At 40.7% G+C, this 23,331-nt stretch overlaps 1 protein-coding gene across 1 annotated transcript in view; it reads left to right on the top strand.

Moving 5' to 3' along the window:
* The first annotated feature begins 12,080 nt into the window (after positions 1-12,080).
* The window catches only part of ARHGEF4 (Rho guanine nucleotide exchange factor 4), a 328,802-nt gene continuing 317,551 nt past the window's right edge, over positions 12,081-23,331 (top strand). Inside the window, exon 1 of the mRNA XM_043523021.1 lies at positions 12,081-12,529. Coding sequence (XP_043378956.1) covers positions 12,317-12,529 — 213 coding nt within the window. The 5' untranslated portion in view covers positions 12,081-12,316. The remainder of the gene's footprint in view (positions 12,530-23,331) is intronic.

Raw genomic sequence — 23,331 nt, forward strand, 5'->3', positions numbered from 1 at the left:
CAACATCATTTTATTTATTTACGTTACATACCATTTATAATTCACCATTTTCCAGCTTATCAGTTTTATTTAAATCTCCCATTTATTTCCTTCTCTACAATATGGCCTTTAGCACATGCAAAATGCAGCCCTTTCCCTTCAATCTCTTCTCTGAGTAGAAGTGCATGTGCTTTTGTACACAGTAGTCATCTGACACATAAGGTTTTTGGATGGCAGAACACCAGTTTAGTATAATTTAATCCATAGGAAACTAGCGAATTCCTAGGTGCAAGCGACCTGGTTAGAGCCTTGCACAGACACAACATTTGGAACTGCATCCGATCAGCGATCTGCAAAAATGGTCCACAGATATCTGCAGATTTGCAGGGATCTACACATGGGAACTGGATAATTTCCTAAAGTTTCGCAGCTGTGCCTGAGAAGAGGGAAGTTTTCTGACCACTGGGAGGCAGTGCATGTCAAAACACTTGAAAGGAGCCAGTCTCAATTTACCTAGTCAAAGAAACCTTCCTCCCAACCCTATACAACCCTATGGTAGCAAGTACTACATCTGGTAGTAGGTTATTTTATAAACTAGTTAGTTAGCAGAGACTCATTTTCCAACCTGTCTACTATAAATGCCTAGTGCATTTTTTAAGTGCCATGTTAATTATACTTACATTTTAATTAAAAAAGATATTTTATTCTTCTTTGAAGGAGGAAAATACAAGAAATTAAGACTTGGATACTGTGTAAGGGATCATAGATTGGAAATCCAAGTATATACACACAGGCCTTTTCCCATCTTTCTAATTGTGGAACTCCCATTAAAGTCAATGAGAGTTCTGCATACAGAAAAATGGCAAAGGATCAGATAGGGAAAATGAAGGAGAATATACTTTAATATGGCATATTACAATTGTTGGAGGTGCTATAACATAGAATTTGTGAATAAAATTCTGCTCTCCGAAACCCATATGTACATATGTGCATTTGAGAGCCAAATGAGAATTTGAGCAAAAATGCTTTTCTAAGTTGAAATACTGCATTTCTCAAGTTACTTTTGTATCTGATATTTGCAATGTGCATACAGACCCACATAAATATGGTAGCTTTAGAAATAAAAGCAACATTTTAACACGGAGCAGTAGGAGTCAATAGAAATGTCCCTTCAGGTTTGAACACAAAGTAATGATTAAGAGTTAACTGCTGGAGAATTGTTAGGTTTCGCTGTCTGAGACTCTTTCCACACTGTGCCCCTCCATTGTCTCAGAATCACATAGAGCCAAGTGGGGAAGAGTGCAGAGGCCACCTGGACATTCACACTTCGACTAATTTAATGTATATTTTAGGGCTGTCAATTAATCACAGTTAACCCACGTGATTAACTAAAAAAAATTAATCATGATTAAAAAAATTAATCACGATTAATTGCATTTATAACAATAGAACACCAATTGAAATTTATTACATATTTTTGGATGTTTTTCTACATTTTCAATATTGATTTCAATTACAACACAGAAAACAAAGTGTACATTGCTCACTTTATATGATTATTTTTTATTACAAACATATGCACTGTAAAAAGGATAAACAAAAGAAACAGTATTTTTCAATTGACCTCATACAAGTACCAAAGTGGAATCTCTTTATCATGAAAGTGCAACTTACAAATGCAGGTGTTTTTTGGTTACATAACTGCACTCAAAAACAAAACACTATAAAACTTTAGCACCTACAAGTCCACTCAGTCCTACTTCTTATTCTGCAATCGCTAAGACAAACAAGTTTATTTACCTTGACAGGAGATAATGCTGCCCGCTTCTGATTTACAATGTCAGATTTACAATGTGAGAACAGGCTTTTGCATGGGACTTTTGCAGTGGCGTTGCAAGGTATTTACGTGCCAGATAGGCTAAACATTCATATGCCCCTTCATGGTTCGGCCACCATTCCAGAGGACATGCTTCCATGCTGTTGATGCTCGTTAAAAAAATTATGCATCAATTAAATTTGTGACTGTACTCCTTGGGGGAGAATTTTATATTCCCTGCTCTGTTTTACCTGCATTCTGCCATATATTTCATGTTATAGCAGTCTCGGATGATGTCACAGCACATGTTCGTTTTAAGAACACTTTCACAACAGATTTAACAAAACGCAAAGAAGGTACTGATGTGAGATTTTTAAAAATAGCTACAGCACTCGACCCAAGATTTAAGAATCTGAAGTGCCATCCAAAATCTGAGAGGGAGCATGCTTTTAGAAGTCTTAAAAGAGAAACACTCTGATGCGGAAATTACAGAACCCAAACCACCAAAAAAGAAAATCAACCTTCTGCTGTTGGCATCTGACTCAGATGATGAAAATGAACATGTGTCTGTCCACCCTGCTTTGGATCGTTATCAAGCAGAACCCAACATCAGTATGGACGCATGTCCTCTGGAATGGTGGTTGAAGCATGAAGGGACATATAAATCTTTAGCGCATCTGGCACGTAAATATCTTGCAATGCCGATTACAACAGTGCCATGTGAACGTATGTTCTCATTTTCAGGTGACACTGTAAACAAGAAGCAGGCAGCATTATCTCCTGAAAATTGTAACCAATCTTGTTTGTCTGAGTGATTGGCTGACCAAGAAGTAGGACTGAGTGGACTTGTAAGCTCTAAAGTTTTACATTGTTTTATTTTTGAATGCAGGTTTTTTTGTACATAATTCTACATTTGTAAATTCAATTTTCATGATAAAGAAATGGCACTACAGTACTTGCATGAGGTGAATTGAAAAATAATATTTTTTGTCTTTTACAATGCAAATATTTGTATAAAATAAAAAATACATATAAAGTGAGCACTGTACACATTGTATTCTGTGTTGTAATTAAAATTAATATATTTGAAAATGTAATAAACATCCAAAAATATTTAAAATAAATGGCATTCTATTGTTGTTGAACAGCATGATTAATCGTGATTAATTTTTTTAATCGCTTGACAGACCTCGTATAGTTGCTTTCATGCAGCCTGCAGCCCCATCCTGTGAGGTCCTGAGCACCCAAAAATCCCACTGAAAGTGAATGGGCATTGAGGATGGTTAGCATCTCTCAGAACTGAAGCCTTAAAGTCTAATCATGTTAAGAGTATTTGAATGGCTTCAGTGGGAAGCATTTTCTCATCCATTTATGGAGGATTTACATCAACAATTTACTGTAAAGCTAACATGAATGTGTATGTCTATTAATGGTAATGAGGAGCTAAACATGCAAATCTCACACACCTGGATGGAAGACTGCAAATTCTCCCATGATGGAACATTAAAAACATTGAAAGCTGGACACAACATTCAATATAATGTAATAATAATGAGCCTAATGCAAGAAAGTGCTGAACACCCTAAAATTCCTTTAGTGGGTCCTCAACGGTAGTTGAGAGCACTCAGAACCTTGCAAAACCAGGGCTAATGGTAGATGCTGTAATACAAAGAGAAAGGCGCAATGAAGCTGGCGGCACGGTAATCAGAGAGCACCTTTCTTGTCCTTTATGGAAAAGACAAAGGCACACATTGCTATGACTGTGAGTTAGCTGAATAAGCAGCACACAAGAAAATGTGTGTTTGTATTACGGTGCACAAAGGATGTGTCTGACAACTGTCCTCTGTGCTCATGTACAGTATGTATTTTCTGCATGAAAAGAACTGCACAGATTCGCTAGGCAGAGCGGTTGTGTAAAAGTAGAATGCGATGGTATTCAGCTGCGTAATGAAGTTATATATTTTGCTTACTTGCATGTTACAGCAAACCTTTATGTAAATGCATCCCAGGGAGCAGTCATCTGTAAAAACAAAACTGATATTTACAAAACATACTGTTTTACCTAATTTTAAAAAATCTCAGACTTTTTCAAATGAATTTTTTTGTGTCTCTGTAATTTGAATTAACTTATATCACTGTATTAATAACTTGCCATAAGTGCTGTATGTGTCATTTGGATACTCTTATACTTGCCTTGCGTTTATATGGTTCAAATACAATAAAACAAGAGGGCTCAAGAACAAGACCCAATGGAACAGCATCCACAGTTGAAAAATTGCTAACTTGTTTTTGAAAAGCTGTCCAGCCTTGATGTTCTTCTAGGCAATCATCATCTTCTAAAAATCACTGGTTAGAATTGTACCAAAAAATCTGAGCCCTGTCTGGATCAATATTTTGAACTTATTTAAGTAGCATTTGTAATTCCAAGGGTACATTTTGTGCTGCTTTTGAATGCTGTTTTCTAACATGTTGTTTCTTAAAGAGTAAATGGATGTTTTATTTGTTTGTTGTACCTGTGTTCATTTTGTCAGGCTTTCACAGCCACATTTTCCCCCTTTTACCAGTGGGAACAACTGAGTATTGTAACTGACCCCACAGCAGGGTCGCTGTGAGAGCTGTGGCACACCAGCCCCCTACAGGTCCAGCAGCACACTGGCTGGCTCTCCACGCACTCGGCTCTCCAGGCTCTAGCCCTCGGTGGGTTTCCACCATGAATGCTCAGTCTAATGGATAAGGCTGCCAGAAATAAAGTCACGGCTTCTTTACTGGCTCAGTGACTGACCCAAGCTGTTCCTAACCCACTCCTAAGGGCAGTGCGGGACAGGGGCAGTAACAGAGGAATCTTGTTGGGACCTCTCCACACCAGCTTCTTGTCCTGAGACCTGCTGCCACCGCTACTGCTGGCTCCCTGCCAGCAACAGATTTCTGCCAGGGTTCACACCAGAATGTGGCCAGCAGCAGCCTTTTGTCACTGTGCGGGAGGGAAGGGATGGGAGCTGCTTCCAGCCGCAGGGGAGGAGGAGGGAGGAGGGATGACATGGCCCGTGTCTTTGTAGAGCTCATCTCCCCCCCCCCCCAGCCCGTTCCCCCTGTCCCCTGTGGCTGGAAGCAGTTTGTCCCTTCCTGCCCACACATGGCGAAAGGCAGCTAACACCTCCAGGCTGCTGCTGACCACCTACATAACCCAGCCACCTCCTGTCCCCTGGCTATAGTGCAGGCAGGAAGGGGTGAAGCCCTAAGAATGCAGTGTGCACTAGGGGCCAGGGAACCTGACTGCAGGGGCTTCAGCAAACCTGGCCAGAGACCTGGGTCAGCTTTCCTCTTCTCCCCACCCCTGCATCCCGCTCCACCCCACCACCACTCCAGAGTTTAGCTGAGGGGCAGAGAGGCTGCCCCATGCCAGCCCTGTGCAGGTCTTTGGCACATGCAGAGCTCGACTCCTCCTGGCCAATGCCCCAGGCCAGAGGGCCTTAGGCTTTCCAGGGGCGCCAGCCCAGCCAGAGGCAGTGGGGGAAGGAAGGAGCCTGCTGGCCAGGCTGTTGGTGAACTGAGCACTCCGACCAGGGGCTGGTTCTCCGCACAGTGCTGGGACGGGGCACGCCCTGCCGGGGGGATCTGTAAGAGCAGTGGGTTTGGGGGGGCGAAGGATCAAAGCAGGGAGAGGACAGTGAGAGGGAGAACACGTAAAGGGCTAATGGGTGGGCAGCAGAGGTGAAATGTAACTGGCTGCGGCCTGGTGCCTGCCCACACTCACCGGTCACCACAGCTTGCAGCCGGTACCATCCGGAAACGGGATGGGGGTCAAGGCTCTGCTGGCCGAGAGCTGGCACGCAGCGGGGGCTGAGCTGACAGACCAGCAAGGGGAGCGGCCGGCCACGTGCGCTGCATCTTCGCCGCACCACCAGCCTTGTACACCCACCCCCATCATCAGCCACTGGACACCCCCATTCACTGCTGGTGGGAGGGAGGCTGGCAAGCAGGGATCCAGCCAGCAGCAGTACCCACTAGTACTGATGTGAGGGGGAGGGGGAGACACCAAGACCCTGTTCTTTTGGCATTTCTGACCCAGTCAGAAGCAGCGAGTACCAGAAAACTCACAAGGCGGCTTCCTCTCGCAAGATTTCCTGCCCAGTTTTGTTAGGCTCATGTGATCAGTATAGTTCAAATAAACCCTCAATTTTAGGGTATTAACTGATTAGCGGAACCAAAGCTCTGAATATTTGAATTCAACCCATGACTAGTGGAAACATTTTTTTCTTCCTTGATCCAAGCCTACTAAATGTCTCACCTTAAAATACCATGGAACGTTGCTAATTTACACACTTTATAATACACAAAAATGTGGCAGTCTCTTGTATCTCAAGATTTTAAACAATGCTGCAGTGAAGATTCATATACTAAAACATTGTATTAAGAAGATACACTGCACCTGCTAATGCATGGACAGTTAATTAATCAAAACTAGACTGTGAACTGGCCAGAACAGATGACTACTGTACAAGCTGTGATGCAGCAGCCTTGCTTTTACTGAGCTGCGTTCGCTAATTTATAAAACTCAGTCCTCTGCAATGGATCCCTTAGTTGCTGGTGTGACTTAGTGAAGATTTTCCTGCACTATGAATTGCTGAGACTTTTAGGGTAAAGGTGCTGAGTATGCATTAAGCAGGGTTGCAACCCTTTATGAGAGTATCATAAGTGTCACAGTTCTGGCCTATTTTGAAGGCTGATTGTGATCAGCCTCAGACAGCTCAGGAATTTTGCTTCAGTCTCTTGCAGTTCCTGCTTTGGTGACTAGAAGTGGACATGCTGCTAGAGCGGGAGACAGCGCTGGTTGTGCACCTCAGAGTAGGGCAGATGCAATGCAGCACAGCCACTGAGTTCCTCTACCACAAGGTAGTCCCTTTATACAGTTTTCAGTTTTGTCTGCCACCCTCTTGAAGCAAGTCAAACTAGTAAAATTAGTTTCCCCCCCAGGGGGTGGGTATTCTCCAGACTTGTAACCTACCCAGGAATTTGCATTAATAACCCCCCAGTGTTCATAGTTCCTGCAGGAAACCCTCATTGAGTCAGGAATACAATCACTAGCCTCTAAAGGTACATATAACATTTATCAAGCTGGTACTAAAATCTGACTCTTCTGTCTGTCCATCACATCTGTCACAGGGGTATTCTGCAAGCTTAACCCAAATGCCTTCTCAGAGAAGGGCTGATCCAAAGCCCACTGAAGTCAGAGGTAGGAAAGCAGATTGCTATGACATATTATGTGTTTCCAGTTGTGAATTTCTATTGACGCACATCACTGGGGGTTTCAAACATGAAATGAGTTCAGAATGTGCTTTAGAGAATAAATTGAAGAGAGACTTGCCCGTAGTGTACATGCTATTTTCACTGATTTCAGTGAGAATCATGCATCTGAAAGTAAGGGTTGGCTATACTGGGATTTAAAGTTTAAAACGGATTTAAGGTAAAGTGTAAAACCAATCTGCTATTTAGTAACATTGCCATAATCTAATAAGAGACTAATACAAACACTGCAGAACATTAATTTTAGCACGAAGAGCTCTGCCCCACTGTGATATGCAATTATTGCTACCCTGTGGAATTTCAAATCTTCTAATGCAAACCAAAAATTGGGCTGCTCATCTGTTGATTCATATTTTAAGGCAGCTGTTCTAGGCAGCAGAGCCCTCCAGATTCTTCAGCACAAACTGTTCTGTCAAAGAAGTGGTTCAAGTTTGTGGGGTTTTTTTTAATATGAAAAATGATTCATAGCAGAAGCATGATATCTCACTTCAGAAAAGTTTGTTTAAGGTCCCTTCAGGTCATGCAAAGCTCCCGGTTCCACACTTCTCTTCTACCCCGCCCCCACAGCAGCTGTTCACAAGAACTTTGGATACGACACTGCTTCTTTCAGATAGAAAACAAAACAAACAAGGAAATTTCATTTCAAAGAGCAACTGAGAGATTTTTTAAACAAAATCTCTAGTTTTTTTCCCTGCACAGTCCTAAATATGCTGTAAGTCTCATAAGTAAGCTCAAAAAGTAATTGTTAATGGGAAATCATCATCCAACTGGGGGGTGGGGAGGCATTTTTAGTAGGATTCTGCAGGGATTTATCTTGGGCTAATACTATTCAGTATCTTTATCAGTTATCTGGAAGAATATATAAAACCATCGCAGGTAAAACTAGCAGATGAAAAATTGGTGGAGGGCAGAGCAGTTATACAGATCAATCTGAGTCACTTGGTACAGTGGACTCATTTGAACAATATGTGTTTTAATACAGCCAAATGAAAGATAGGAACAAAGAATGTATATTTCACAAGATGAAGGACTCTATTTTGGAATACAACACTGAAGAGGACTTAGGGGTTGTGGTAGACAACCAATGGAAAATGATCTCCCAGAGTGATGCGGTAGCTAAGAGGGCTAACATGATATTTAGATACGTAAGCAGAGGAATAGTAAATAAGATCAGGGAGGTGGTGTTACCTCTGTTTATAGCTTTAGTGAGATCATTACTGGAATACCGTGTCCTGTTCTGGTGTCCACACTTCAAAAAGAATGTTGAAAAATTGGAAAGGGTTCAGAAAAGAGCTACAAGGATGCTATGAGGTCTGAGAAATATGGCATCTAGTGAGAGATCAAAGAAGTTCAATCTACTTAGTTTATTCAAGAGAAGGGTAAGAGGTGACTTGATCCTGGTCTATATGGTCCCACATGGGAAGATATTGCTGATAACAGACTGTTCTTTAATAGAGCAGAAAAAAGGCATAGGAGCCCTCCTGGGATAAGAGATCCAGTAACTGAAAGCTGAAGCTAGACACATTCAGGCTAGAAATAAGATGCAAATTTTTAACAGTGTGGATAATTAACATTGGAGAACAAGGTGGATTCTCCATTACTTGAATTCTCTCAGTCAATGTTGGATATCTTTCTAAGAGAAACACTATAGTTCAAGCAGGAGTTATGGGCCTGATGAAAAAATTACTGGGTTGTATGGTCGGTGTTATGCAAGAGGTCAAAATAGAGCATCATAATGGTTCCTTCTTGCCTTAAAATTGATGACTGAATCTGTGAAAAGGAATAGCTATCAAGGTTCTGATTTTTTCCCCCTCCTTTTGGTAGATGTAAGGATGAAGGCCCAGTAGACAAATGGACATTAGCATATTGATAACATCCATCTCTGTGGCCCTGATCCTGAACTATTTAATTCAATGAAAGTCTTACCATTGACTTCACTAGGAGCAGGAACAGACCCCATGGCTCCATCTTCTTTGACCCTGCTGCTAGAGCAGTTGAACACTTTGCTCAGTGTTTGATAAGATTAGAGCATGACTAAGAGCTAGATGGCTGAAACTCAATTCAGATAGACCGAGGTGATGTTGGTAGGTGGAGAAAGCAAGCAAAGGAGATCCCAGAGATTTCTGTCCTCTTTCTGATTGCTAAAGGGAGCAAGTGGCCAGACTGAGAGTTGAATTTGGTCTCTTGCATTACACTGCAGAGCATTCCCACTGAGAAGGGTCCCAGCTCAATAATTTCAGCTAGTTCTTTTGTGGATGATTCCCAATATATTAATGTCAAGACAACATAATGACAAAACCTCAGTGTCTGTGTAAGACTCTTAAGAATAGCTTTCTGTGTTCGCAAGACATTGGTGGAAACCGCTCGGAAACACCAAAAGAGAGAATCAATTTGTTTTCTGTAGCAGATATAGCCAGTCCAATTAAACAAGTGTTTGGCTTACAAAACCACACCCTTCGGCAGGACCTTAGGGTATTTGTCAACACATTTATATTCAGTGGAATCAGCTTCATGGACTCTTGCTGATAGAATTTTAAAAGGAAAAGGATCCTACAATTTGGAGGTGGGAAACCCAGTGTCTTGGAAGGACGTGCTATTGCTGCGTGGTACTGGAAAAGCTTGGAATTGGGAGCAGGTTTGACAGAACTATTGAGAATTCATCTGGTATGCAAGTTTGTCTGTTTATTTCCCTTGTAGCTTCACAAGTACAGACTTGTAATCCTAGGCAGGGCAAGTCAAAGTCAAAGAAGAATTTAAAAAGTAAGGAAAAGTAGGATTAAAAAATTAAAAAAATTTTAAAAAAGTGATTTGCAGGGACACAGTCAGGTTTGTTTGGCCTAAAAGAGAATCGTGAGAAGAAGGAAGGGGTATCACAAATAGTGCTTTGAGATCAACAGTTGAAAAGCACTATGCAAGTATTAGGCAATAGTTTTTACACTAAAGTTTGAATATTCAAGAAACAGGTTCTAAAGTTTCTTTTACATGCAAAAAATGACTTTGAAGGGCACAGACATGCACCCATGCAAATTATATTAAATACTGTCTCAGGAGAAATAGGGACAATGTACCTAATCAAATACGATGAAAAGTAGAAATACAACTGTATTTGTGTATTGATGTCTAAGATTAGCATTGAGGTACTATACAACATGCTAATATGGGGCTAGATTCTCCACTGGCTTGAAGCTCGTGGAATCATTTATACCTGTGCAGATTACTTTACGCTCATTTGGCAAAAGTGAAAATGGCTATCCAAGGAGCAAAGGAGTGAAAAAATCAGGACTGAGGACTGTTAATAGTGAGGTCTTAATCTGAGTACTTTATTTTCCTAAAATTTCTCAATGGTGCTCTCTCTGCATCAGCTTCACTTGTGGTCGAAATAGCAGGAGTGGCAGCAGAGGCAGGACACTTGTGGCTGCTGGTACTTAACTACTGCATCATCTGCACTTAGCAGAGTTAGATAACAGGGGTTTAAATGCTGTTAAACTGTCCTGTGCTAGCTCCCTGTAGTTATTAGCCCCTTAAGTGGTAGCAATATTGGAAAGCTTTGGGGGAAAAGGCTTGTGTAGAAATCTCCTTGTGGACAAAGCCAGAGAGGACTCAAAGAGGAGGAAGATCCAGAGGTGGAAGTGAGGACTTGACTTTGTTCGTTAGAAGCTCTCACAGTTTGTTGGGGACACACTGAAGGAAGAGGACTGCACTTTACTAATATGTAAGGTATTCATCTTTAACCACTCTGCAAATTTAAAACCACACTAACTGTTTTCTATAGTGTGTTATTCTAGCTTTGATTATATTCTGTTTAACACCTTAACACACAATATTGGGGCATGGTTGGATGGACAGATCACTTGGCTATTTTCCAGCAGCAGCTGATTGAGCCTTTAACATCTGCACTCCAGATTACGTGCAGGAATGCCAATAGTATTCTTATTTCTAATGTCACTTGCAGCACTTCATTGATCCAATGAAGTTTAGTTCCATAGTTCTCTGCTGTCTCTCCTGCTCACCTTCATCAGTCTGGAAAAATAGGGAAATATTGGCCATTGAATAGTGACCCAGGTTCGACCCCTAGGAGCATGTTTCAGTCAGAATGAGGGTTCTTGTTTGGTAGTCTGCTTTTCCCCTCTATCTCATTAGAGATGGATCTAGTCTACAGATGTTCTGTAGGTTTGTATTATGCCTTTCACAGTAAAAGCTAGATTCTTCCACTTTTGCTCCACAAATAATCTCATGAGTTTCAATAGGATTACTTGTGGCATGGATACTACTCAATGTGAATAAGCGTGGCAGAACTGAACCTTAAGGATTTAGGTGCTTGCAGTGCTTTTACTGAATAGCTGAAACAATTAAATCTGTATAGTTAAATTAACAATTAAATACTGCTACAATTAAATCTATATTTCTCAAGCCATTTTCTAACAGATATAGGCCATCAAGAATAAAATAAGTTTGTCTTAAAGTGTTCTTAGCATAAACAAATGAATGCTGTCTCAAGGCATAAATGAAGTCCTTAACATTTAGCTGGAAAATTGCTTGGTTAATCTCTCACATGTTTTGTTCATTTTTTGGCCTATGGAAGGCCCATTAGTTATTTCAAAATGTCTTGGCCCCTTTCCATCTGCAAGACCTCATTTATTCTTTTGAAATTTGTAGCCTTCACAAGCTCAGCATCTGCAATATCACAGACAATGAATTACTGTGGCTACAAGTCTCTGGAATTAAAAAATCCTCCTCCGTAAGAACATAGTTTGTTGCAGAACTGGGATTTGTTCTGAAGAAGCACAATTGGCAAAAAAAAAAAAGGTTTCAAAGATAACAGCTTTTTCCTTTTTCTTTTTTTCTTTAAATGAACAAGGGAGTACTGATGCCGGGGACTTGCTCTTTAAATAAATGGAATCTTTCTCTCTTCTCTTGGCAACGGGCAGGAGTATTCTTGTGCTGTATGACAAGCCTCACTAGCCAGTGCTATATTTATCTTGTAGCTGTACACACATTTGCAAAAGGTCGCTCAAAAAGAAAAAGGCAATGAGCCAAGGGAGTTTAAACTGCAGAAAGTTTCTTCCACCATAGTCTAACTTTCGGGTTGGCTTAAAGGCAAGGCTACATACTTTTGGAAGATCAGGAAATATAATTACTGATACGAAACAAAAAGTTCCCTGAGTTGTCTGTGGAAAAATCAGGACTTTGTCAAGGAGGAAAAATATCTTTGATAAAATGGAGTTAAATAGGTGCCCAAGTGCATCAGTAGAAGAGGATCAAAGACAAGAGGATGGGGAGGATGCTACTGCTGATGCTGGCAATCGCGTTGTCAGTGAAGAGCTGGATCTGGTACAAATGTATCTTACCTGTTTACCGGACACCTACATGAAAGCTAAATTCACCCTGACAGCATACCTGGCATGCTGGTTAGTTCTGAAACTCTGCAAGGTAAGAGATTGAGTACTAATGTATTGGCATTAATAGTTAACTTCCTGAGTGCTGAGAAGGCAAAGTGAGCAAAGCCACCATGCTTTAGAATCTGATAGTCTGAAAGGACAGCTATGTGTACAGTAGTCATCTTAATAACATCTTAGTAAAAGAAGAATGCAAGTATTTACAGTGTATTCAGATGGCTGTACTCAGAAATGCATGCTGCTTACAACTGAAAAGCACATAGGGAATATACTCTTTTAGCACTCTGAGTCGCGGTACACTGATTAATAGCTGCTACCCAACTTTCCAACATACTTTATCAAACAGATGGAAGGACTAAGAGATACAGTATATTAAATCTTGTCTTTGCCACGAGAGGAGGAAGCACATTGTATCCTTCTAAAAATGCAGAGTTCCTTTCTTTATGCCATCAGACACCGTCACTTTACCACCTAAAACTGAATGGATAGGAGAGGAATCACCTTGGATTTGATAACAGTGTAAGAAGCTGCCTGCTTCTAGTGGTATTAGTGTTTGCTTTTCTTTCCATTTTGTGCTTGGTAGCACACCATAAGTGTAATTCGAACAGAATGAATCATTAATTCACAGTTCATTCATTTACAGCCTAACAAGCCTTATAAATTGTGAGCTCCAAACGCGGTAGTAACAGAAGTGTGGTATTTGGGAATTTTACTGTGGAATGTCAAAGTGTATCAGCAATGACTTCATCATATGATTTTGTAAAGAATTTGTGGTCTGTGCTCCTCTAATAAACATATACTCACTGTAATTTATTGTATGTGGAGGTGATACTCACTGATAAACTGTAGAGCCATGTAATGAATTGCATTATTTCTCCCTATCCTTCCAGAAAGCTACACTGTTACTTAGACTTAGGACAGGTGATATTCAGTCCTGCACAACTGATGATTTCAGTTCAGATATTTTGTGATTCTTGGGGGTTAGACACAAAGCTACAACAGTAAAGTCTTAGTTCAGGAAGGTGATGCTTAAAACACTGGACTACAACTCAGGACATCTGGGTCTAATTCCAGCTTTGCCATTGACTTCCTGTTTGGCCTTGGGAAAATCACTTTGGCTCAGATTTTTAAAGGTATTTAGAAATGAGTATTTAGAAAGGTGTTGCAACCAGAGCACAGCAATGCCTAATTGCCCCTACAAATCTGGGCCTTAATCTCTGTGCCTCATCTCCCCATCTGTAAAATGGAGATAATACACTTTCTTTCTCTTGTCTATTTAGATTGTAAGCACTTCAGAGCTGAGCTGGACTGTCTTACTATTTATATAGTGTCTAGTAGAATGGGGCGTTGACCTGGTTGAAGTTTCTCGGCATTACCACATCACAAGTAATAAATCAACATACTTTGTAACATTTATATCCATTTCTATTCATTAAAATAGTCTTCTACTCTACTAACACATCACATTGAGAAAACAGAATGTCCTGACAGAATTTAATATGCCCTGGGACTGTAATACTTTGCAAAATGTTCACGCTTCTAATAAATAGAAAAAGATTAGAACTATGTCCAACATTTTGGTTTGTTTGGTTTGTTCTCTTACAGAACAAAACAAGGGCAGAGGGGTGTAAATCTATCATAAATGTACCCTGGGCTCCAATGACTGTAATATGAACATCTCACAACACCACAATGAGCTAGTGAAGTACTATTAGCCCCATTTTATTGATGAGGAACTGAGGCCTGGTCTATACTTAAAAGTTAGTGAACATAGCTATGCTGGTCAGGGATGTGAAAAAAAATCACACCCTGGACTGACGTAACTATGCCAAGCTAACCCCCAGTGCACACACACAGCTATGGAAGAATGCTTTCGTCAGCGGAGCTACTGTTGCACGGGAGCTGGTGTTCCTACACCAATGGGAAAACCCCATCCATTGGTGCAGGCTGCGTCTCCACTATGGGGTTATACTGGGATAGCTACAGAGATGTAGCTATCCTGCATAGTGTCTGCAGTGAAGATATGTCATGAGACACAGAGAGGCCAAATGACTTGTCTAGGGTTACACAGGAAGTCTCTGGAACATAAGGGAATTGAACTTGGTTATCCAGAGCCCCCAACTAATGCTCTGACAATTGGAACATCCATCGTTCCCTGGGTAGGTGAATGATAGTAACAAAAGGTTGGTTATATGACTATGAGGAACTGGCCAGGTCCCTTCACTTTTCATTTTCCAGACATTTTAACATTTGGGAAGCAGTAGAATTTTTCTACATAAAGTAATTTTTTTGACGGGGGAGTGTTAATTGGATTCCACTGAAATATATTTTCTTTAACTCCAAAGAATGAAGGCCAAGATTTTCAAAAGTGCTTTGGGTGCCCAACTTGAGACAATTTAAAGGGGCCTGATTTTCAGAAAGTGCTGAGAACCCACCCTCTGAAAAGGTGGGTGCCTTACGTTAGGCAGCTTAAATTATATCACTAACTCCAGGGTTACTATTTTGACCAAGATCTTTAATAAAACGTAAGGGTCTAAACAGCCTGATTAGCTACATTTATAACTCTCAACCTCCAAGATTCTTGTTTTGTGGAGGGGAGGGCAGGTCTGACCCCTCATGATCCATCTTGCTTTAATTATTACCAATACTTCTTGCTTTCATTTGGACCAGAAATACCCTAACAGACTTTGTGATAGTCCCACACTTGATCTTCTGGATAGAACCAGGAGGTGCAGAGAGGCAAAGCAATGAAAATGAAAAATAATGGAGAGCAAATTTGAACACATTGAAACCTACAGAAAGGCTTGGTTCAAGTTCATTTCCCATTCTGGGCAGAGGTTCAGGCCAGTTTTTTTATGAGCAGTGTAAATCATTTAATGTGTGCCTGGAAATTCACTCCCCCCCCCCACTCCCCTTCCCTCCCTCTCCCTCCCCCCCCCCCCCCCCCAAGAAGCAGGGAGTTGATATATTTCCAGAATATTTAATATTCAGCAAGCCATGTCTCAGGTCCAGCTCTAATCCATAACCAATATGTTCAGAGAGCACAGGCCATGCAAAGGTGATATACAGAACTAGTATGAAACATCCTTTATAAAGGCAGGGAATGATCTAGCCAGAAAAGCCAACAACATACACTTTATATAGCCACATTTCCTAATACTGACACCCCTTTCATTACAAAAAAAATCTTCGTGCTCAGGAGCTACTGGTCTGTGAAACAGACTTTATAGATATAATGGAATTCGCTAATGATGGCAGCAACCCAAAAATATACATTTTCTTTTTTTTGCATTAACTTAGGTCCATTTCCTGCAATGAGCTCCAGACAGGCAGACCCCATTACCACTGGGGCTCTGTTCAGGAAGATAGGTCTGCCTGTGTGGACCTCATTGCAGGATCAGTATCTGTGACTTTAAATAAGTACAAAATACTGTCTATGACTGTAAATCACAAACAGAGTACACACGTAGGCTTAAAAAACTATAAGTAGACAATTTAAAACAAGGTGGGTGATGTAATGCCTTTTATTGTTCCAACTTCTGTTGCTGGGAAGGAGAAGCTTAAAATGAAGTGGGAAGTCAAGGGTTGGCAGGCACTAGGCTGTGTTATAACTTGTTGTAATGAGCCATACAACCAGACTCCATCAAGTCCATGGTTTTTAGTGTCCAGCAGAGTTAAGAATTTAATTTTCCAGGCTCATCTTTTGAAGGTGTTGTGCAAATTTCCTTTAGAATGAGGATTAAGGATAGGTGTACACTGTAATTAAAAACCCACAGCTGGCCCATGCCAGCTGCCTCGGGGTCCCGGGGCTCAGGCTTCATTTTAGGTGATCTCCTACAGCATGTGTGAATCCCTTATGCTTAACAATCTGTCCCACCGTGTATTTAGCCTGGACACTCTAGTTAGCTTCTCCAGACCTCAGGAAGAGCTCTGTTAAGCTTGAAAGCCTGTCCCTTCTACCAACAGAAGTTGGTCAAATAAAAGATATTACCTCATCCACCTTGTCTTTCATATCCTGGGACCAAAACAGTTACAAAACTGCAAACAATTTAAAACAAAGTATTTTAAAATAATTTCCTTCTGTACTTACTGCCAGTACATGATTGGAAGGTTCCATGCTTTTCCTGGAAGGGTTGATAGCATTACAGACACCTAATCTTAGGAACTGCATTTCTTCCACTTTGCTGGGTGTGATAATGGCTCACTTCTGCCAGAAGAGTGGCAAAGAGTCCTGTGGCACCTTATAGACTAACAGAGGTATTGGAGCATAAGCTTTCGTGGGTGAATACCCACTTCGTCGGATGCATGTTGTGGAAATTTCCAGAGGCAGGTATAAATATGCAAGCCAGAATCAGGCTAGGGATAACAAAGTTAGTTCAATCAGGGAGGATGATGCCCTCTTCTAGCAGTTGAAGTGTGAATACCAAGGGAGGAGAAACTGCTTTTGTAGTTGGCTAGAAACACTGAACTAGTCTTGATAGGGTATAAAACCTATCTGTTGATGTTTTAAGTGCAATTATTTGTGATGTCTTTAAAATAAAGAGTTATTTGTCCATACTTGATGAAAGTGGGCAAATATCGCAGCATTTAAGGCATGAAAGCAGCATAAAAATGCTGGAGGACCCCAACGAGTGGCCCTACTCCAGATTTATGTTGGGTTAACTTCACTGATTTAAAGAACCAGTGTAAATCTCTGGAGGGAAGACAGAGGGGGATGCTCAAATAAGTGGTCGTGAATTCAGGATCTGTATTGTTATGTTTGGAAATGTGCACATGTGCTAAGGAAGAATGCTGCATAATCCAATGAAGAAGCCACTCCTCTTCAGTGAAATCTACCTTCCAATCACACCCAGCCAGGCTCCAATGAAATGAACTTGGTGTGCAATAATGCAGCTAATAACATAAGGAAGTGCAAGCTGTCCCTCCATCTTGCATGTTGTGAGATCTAACAGGTGCATACAGAGCATTTGCCTCACCAGATGAAATGGGAAAACAAACCCTCTAACTCTCAGCTTCACTCTTGGATAGAATCAGGGGGAGTGCCTACAGTCAATGTATGTGGAGTTGTAGCCATGTTGGTCCCACAATATTAGAGAGACTAGGTGGGGGAAGTAATATTACTTCACCCACCTTGTCTCTATACAGTCAATATAGAATTTTAGGCAATGTCACCATTTTGATTATGCTAAGTCAACATAGTCTGTCATTTTGATCATACCAAGAGAAAATGGAAGGAGGCTCCATCCTGAGATCCTCTTTAAACTCATTTAGCAAAAGGTAAAGATTACAGCACTGGGCATCAGAAAATCTATCTGGGATAGAGGAATCTAAAAGACTTCCCATGGTTAAGACACAGGATCTGGAGTCAGGCAACACTACCTCTGTATCCAGCTGTAGTGAAATCTTCCTGTGTGATCTAAATCTATTCCTCAGTTTTCCCATCTAGAAAATGGTGATCATATGATGTGCCCCCCAGAAGTGTTGCAATGCTAAATTCAGTACTAAGGCACTTTCAGATCCTTGAGTAGAAACACAATGTAAATGCAAAGTATTATTAAATAGGCCCTTGGCTTACAAAATGTGAGGAGACAAACTTAGGAGGTACATTTGACTTTTTAGCCTTTTCCCATGGTAAGACACTTTACTCCTAAAAGGAGGACAAAATGCTTTACTAAAGAACATTAAACTGTATAAGAATTAAACTCCCATTTGGGCCTTCCTGCAGAGTTAAGTTTAAAAGGACAAGAAAAAATTTATAGTATGTGGAAACATTTTAAAAATGTTTCTTTGATGCCAAAGCAGACAGACAGCTTTTGTGCTCTCACAGAAAGTTTAGGGGTGGGGCAGGCAGAGGGGACTAGTGTTGTTTCCAAGTAAATGTTTTCTTTTTTCTTTTTTATATTAGTTGCTATAATACCATTTATAAAATGGCACTCACGGTTTTGACACCCAACTTTCCTGCATAAAATGAAGGTACAGTCATCCTTTGCTTTCACAGACAGCTGCTAATCTAATCATTGCTCACTTCAGTTATGTTCCTGAAGAGACATTATATACTCACAGTAGTGAAAAATGCCTAAATGAAAGTGCATATAAAGTGAATATCAATGTGTGAGAAACAGGGCCCTGCTTGGGAATTTGGTCATACGGTGCTGGCAACCCAAGACTTGCGAGTTGATGGCAAAGTCCCAGCTCCTGAAGCCAACAGGTTACATAAGAATCTTGGCTTTCACTTAAAAAAAAAAAGGAAAAATAAAGAAAAAAAGACTTTCTATCTTTCCTGGATGTGGAGGAGATCTTGGAACCATGACACCTAAAGCTCTAGAAACCAAAAGGCAAATAGAAGTACACCCCAAATTTTAAAATCTCATGACTTTTGAATGGTTGGCTTTGGCAATAATCATGTAAGTGGTTTAAAATGTGAGCCAGATATGGAAAGCTAATCCCCACTCATCTGCTTCTGCTTTTTGTGGGGTTTTTCACCCACCCAATCTGAGTGAAAAATACTGTAATACATTTGTACAGGACCCTGAAAAACTTAAATCATTTCAGAAATTAATTAGAGACCCTAAACAAGTACAGTCACTGACGTCATAAAATGCAGACACGATTTAGGCAGAAAGTGAAGAACAGCATGCCAAGCTCAATATGCTGTAAAGGGAGCAATGGACGGTTTCTTGAAACAAATAAAAAAAATCAAATTAGCGCTGATGGAAGCAGGCTGAGATACCAGGGCACACTCGTACAAAAGGAGCCCTGGGATCTTTGATGATCAGTGTGATACGGTTTTTCATCCAAAAGACAGCATTTCCAACAATTTAGTGTCCCACAGCACCATATTGGGTTAATAGTGCCTTAAAGTGAAGAGAGCCATCTTTTGAATCACCACCACTTCCTGCAGCAGGTGGTGTTCCTGGAAGGGTCTCATATAGCCTGGGACAGAACAGAATGACAGCATAATGTAGCAATATCTGCAAGCACAGCACAAGTGAAGCTATTCTCATTGTATTTCCAGTCCAGCTGAAGCCAGCAAGCATGGGAAATATTGACAAACAGCTTGTTCTCATGGGGTTTTTAGCTAGTTGCCAACACCAGGAGATTGGTACAAGATGAGTATCTGAAGTGAAACTCTGTGGGTTGCCTATCACTATTCTCCACTCATATGCTATGTGATCTAGGATATTCCAAGACAAACCTGAAGTACAGTCTGTGAGGACAGGTAGCCTTACTGGAAGGGAGAAAGAAGATACATGATTTGATGAGCAACAATTAAAAGAGGATGGATGGACTTGTGGTTAAGGCATCAGAGTTCTGTGTTCAGCTCCTGGCACTGTCACTGCCACTGATTTCCTGAGTGGCCTTAAGCAAATAATTTAATCTCTGCCTCAGTTCCCTATCGGCAAAACGGAGACAGTACTTCCTTTCTCCCATTCTTAGTCCCATTTTAGACTGTATAGCTGTTTGGGTAAGAGAGTGTTGGTGTGTATATACAGTGCCTAGCACAATAGGGAGCCCAAGCTTGGTTGGGGGCTATAGGTATACTACAATGAGCAGGAGTAGAAATATAAAGGACGCTTACCTGTTAGCAAGGAGGAAGTAGAATTTAGACAAAGTTTTTAATTCAGGTTACCGGGGCAAAAGTCATCTAATACTTAAAACGGAATTTCTTAGGACAACATATGGAGGGGAGGAAGAAGGGTGATGAAAGGAGGCTTTAGCAACAGTGTATTGCATGTCCTTTTGGCTAAGTTGTAAGCGCTGTCAGAATACCAGAACCAGGTGTGTGAGGCTGATAACAAGGATGTGCTGTATGGGTAGGATATGAGAGATTACAGGAGGTGTCGCTAGACCACTAGGGAGGAGTCAGTGTCATGGAAGGTCAAACAAATCAGAATTTGCATAATGTACAACTTGGAAATAATTTCAGCAATAAGCTTATGAAAAAGGTGACTTCAGTAGGAACAAGACTGAACCTCTCATCACTTGAGAAAAAGGTTAGATACAGAATATATTATACTTGCCAACTTGGACAGGCTAAGTTTGAAACTCAAGATGTGACTGTGCTGTAGTGTACTGAAATGAAATCTGCCGAATTGAAAGATTGTTTTTCAAACCTCATTTGTTTTCAAAATATGCAATCCTTGGGGAGGTGGATACTTTACAGCAACTTGCTAGTGTTATTTTTTGCAGAATATCAGAATCAGACTTGTATAAGTTGGCTTTTAAAAAAGTGTAACATTGCTGTGATGAAAATGGTAAACCTTAGTCAATGAAGGAAACTATTTCAAAAGGCAATTGGAACAGAGAAAAATAAATGAGAAAAGCAGGTAGCTTTGAAAGCTGCTTTAAGCAAGTTTCAATGTTTTTTTTAATTTTACAGGGATAAACTAGTTTGGTTTTAAATTGAACGATATATGTTTATTTTTGGAGCTTCAGGAGTTGCATATAGAGATAATCTACTTCCACATCCTTCTCCCAATATCCTACCTATTCTTTCTTTGCCCTTATAGCTCTTTTTTGCCCCTGAATCTGCACAGAACTCATTGTATGATCAGGGATTTAAGTGGGCTTGATAGGAGTTGATATTAAAACACAGTGTTGATATCAGTAAAAAGGGGAAGCTCTTTAGAGATAAACGGGACACCAACCACAGAGATGAGTGCGAAAACTAAAGGTGAACTGCAAAGGATCTTAAATACTGTGAGACACAAGGTGGGTGAAGTGATATCTTTTACTGAACCAATCCCTGCTGGTGGAAGAGACAAACTTTTGAGCGTCACAGAGCTCTCCAGATCTGGACCCACATGGGTACCACACCACTTTAAATCATTTATGAAAGAATACAAAGAAATTCAGACCTATTTAAAATGGAATTACTACTGCATTTACACTAAAATGAGTAACTAACAGTGACTGTCCTGTTAAAAAAATTCACTTTTCAAAGATCTCCTTATTTCATTTTGTCACAATTTGATCCCATTGAGACAGCATGCAAATTTTGGCCCTGATCCCACAAATGCTTAAGCACAGGCATAGGTATGCTCACATGAGTAATCCCACTGGGTTTACCCATGTGAGTGAAATAGTTATCCATAAGCTTAACTGTTTCCATGGTTGGGGCCTCTGTCTCATTCCAGACCCCAGGTTCATCGGAGGTACAAAGGGAACCTGGATGAAAAATGTAGACATGTTGGGAAATGGAGACTGGGCAAAGAATACAAGGAATGGGGAAGGATCTCAGTGTTCAAAAGAAAAACCCTGGTGTTTTCCTTTAAGGGATCCGTAGGAGAGCTAGTCGAAACATTTGTAATAAAACCTGTTGAAAGTGGAAAGTTTTGTTTTGTTTTTAATTTCCAGTGTAAAGTTTGGGATATGTTCACCAAAGTTCATGAACTTTTCAGGAACCCTGGGCAAAATTTCAAGCAAGCCTGGGCTGATTTATGGTTTGGGTAAAAATCTAGATGGTTTTGAACCCAAGCCACAAAAAACATGGCAGTTTCGCCTGCATTTAGCTCTGTATTTTAGCCTTCATTTGAACCCAGAACAAAGTGGAACTAGGGGTTAGAACCCACATAAGCCAAAATTGATGCTTTGCATGAAGCCCTGTGAGCTGAGTCTGCTCCGTTTCTGACACCTCTCATTAGCAGTGAGCTGCAGAGCAGGCCTAGTCTGGGCTATATACGTAGTGAATGAAAGCTGTTAGCATTTCAGACCTGTTCAGTGTGAATGAGTTATATTCCAATCCCACAAGCCGGTCAGTGCATCAAGCATGAGAGTCGATGGCGCACAGAGGTCTGTTCACCTGGGTCAGTTTGCAGAATAAAGGCCTGAGTGCTCTCCGGTCCCTTATCAGTGGGTGTCCACACAGGACAAAACCGCCATCACCACTTCACTGATTAATACTATGCTGGCACTGTCAGTAGAAAGGCCAATTGCCTTCTTGCCCTTAGAGATGATTCTCCCAAAAGAGAAATGAGAGTTAAGACACATTGGCAGCACACGTTGGATAGCCATTGTCTATGGTGTGTTCATTCTATAGATATTGGTGTACTCAAATTGGCACCCTTTAAGTATTAAATTTGCTTTAATAGGTAAGATGACATTTTAAAAAAAGTAAACAAAATTATGCTTTTGAGTATGGAAAAGCAGTCTCTTGAATGGGTCCTGTATGTTTTCCAGTTCCTTTCTGTTTTCTTTTTCTGCTGTGCATCAATTCCCTTGAGATGTTCCCTACTGGGGCTAAAGCATTATAATCCTCTAGGCTGACAGATTATATACTCAGAAGGGATCACTGTGATCATATAATTGGACCTCCTATATAACACTGGCCATAGGATTTATTAAGACCTGTTTGAAGTAGAGCAGATCTTTTAGAAAAAATATCCAAACTGGATTTAAAAATTGCCCATGATAGAGAACCCACCACTGCGGTTGGTCAATTATTCCAGCGATTAATTGCTCTCACTGTTACAATTTGTGACTTACTTTCAGCCTTCATTTATCTAGCTTCAACTTCCAGCGTTTGGGTTGTGTTATAGACCTTTGTCTGCTAGATTGAAAAGCCTATTATCATCAACTTTTTGTTCCCCATGCATGTACTTATAGACTGTGACCAAGTCACCCCTTAACTTTCTCTTTGTTAAACTGAGCAGATGGAGCTCATGAATCTCTCTCTATACACAGCATAAAGCATGTCTCCCAATCCTTTAATCCTTCTGGAGATTCTTCTCTGAATCCTCTCTAATCAATTAACAATGTTCTTGAATTGTGGACACCAGAACTGGCCACCGTGCTCCAGTCGTGGTTGCACCAGCACCAAACACAAAGGGGTTTACC

The sequence above is a fragment of the Chelonia mydas genome, chromosome 9 (genome assembly GCF_015237465.2).
Source record: "Chelonia mydas isolate rCheMyd1 chromosome 9, rCheMyd1.pri.v2, whole genome shotgun sequence".
Taxonomy (NCBI): domain Eukaryota; kingdom Metazoa; phylum Chordata; order Testudines; family Cheloniidae; genus Chelonia; species Chelonia mydas.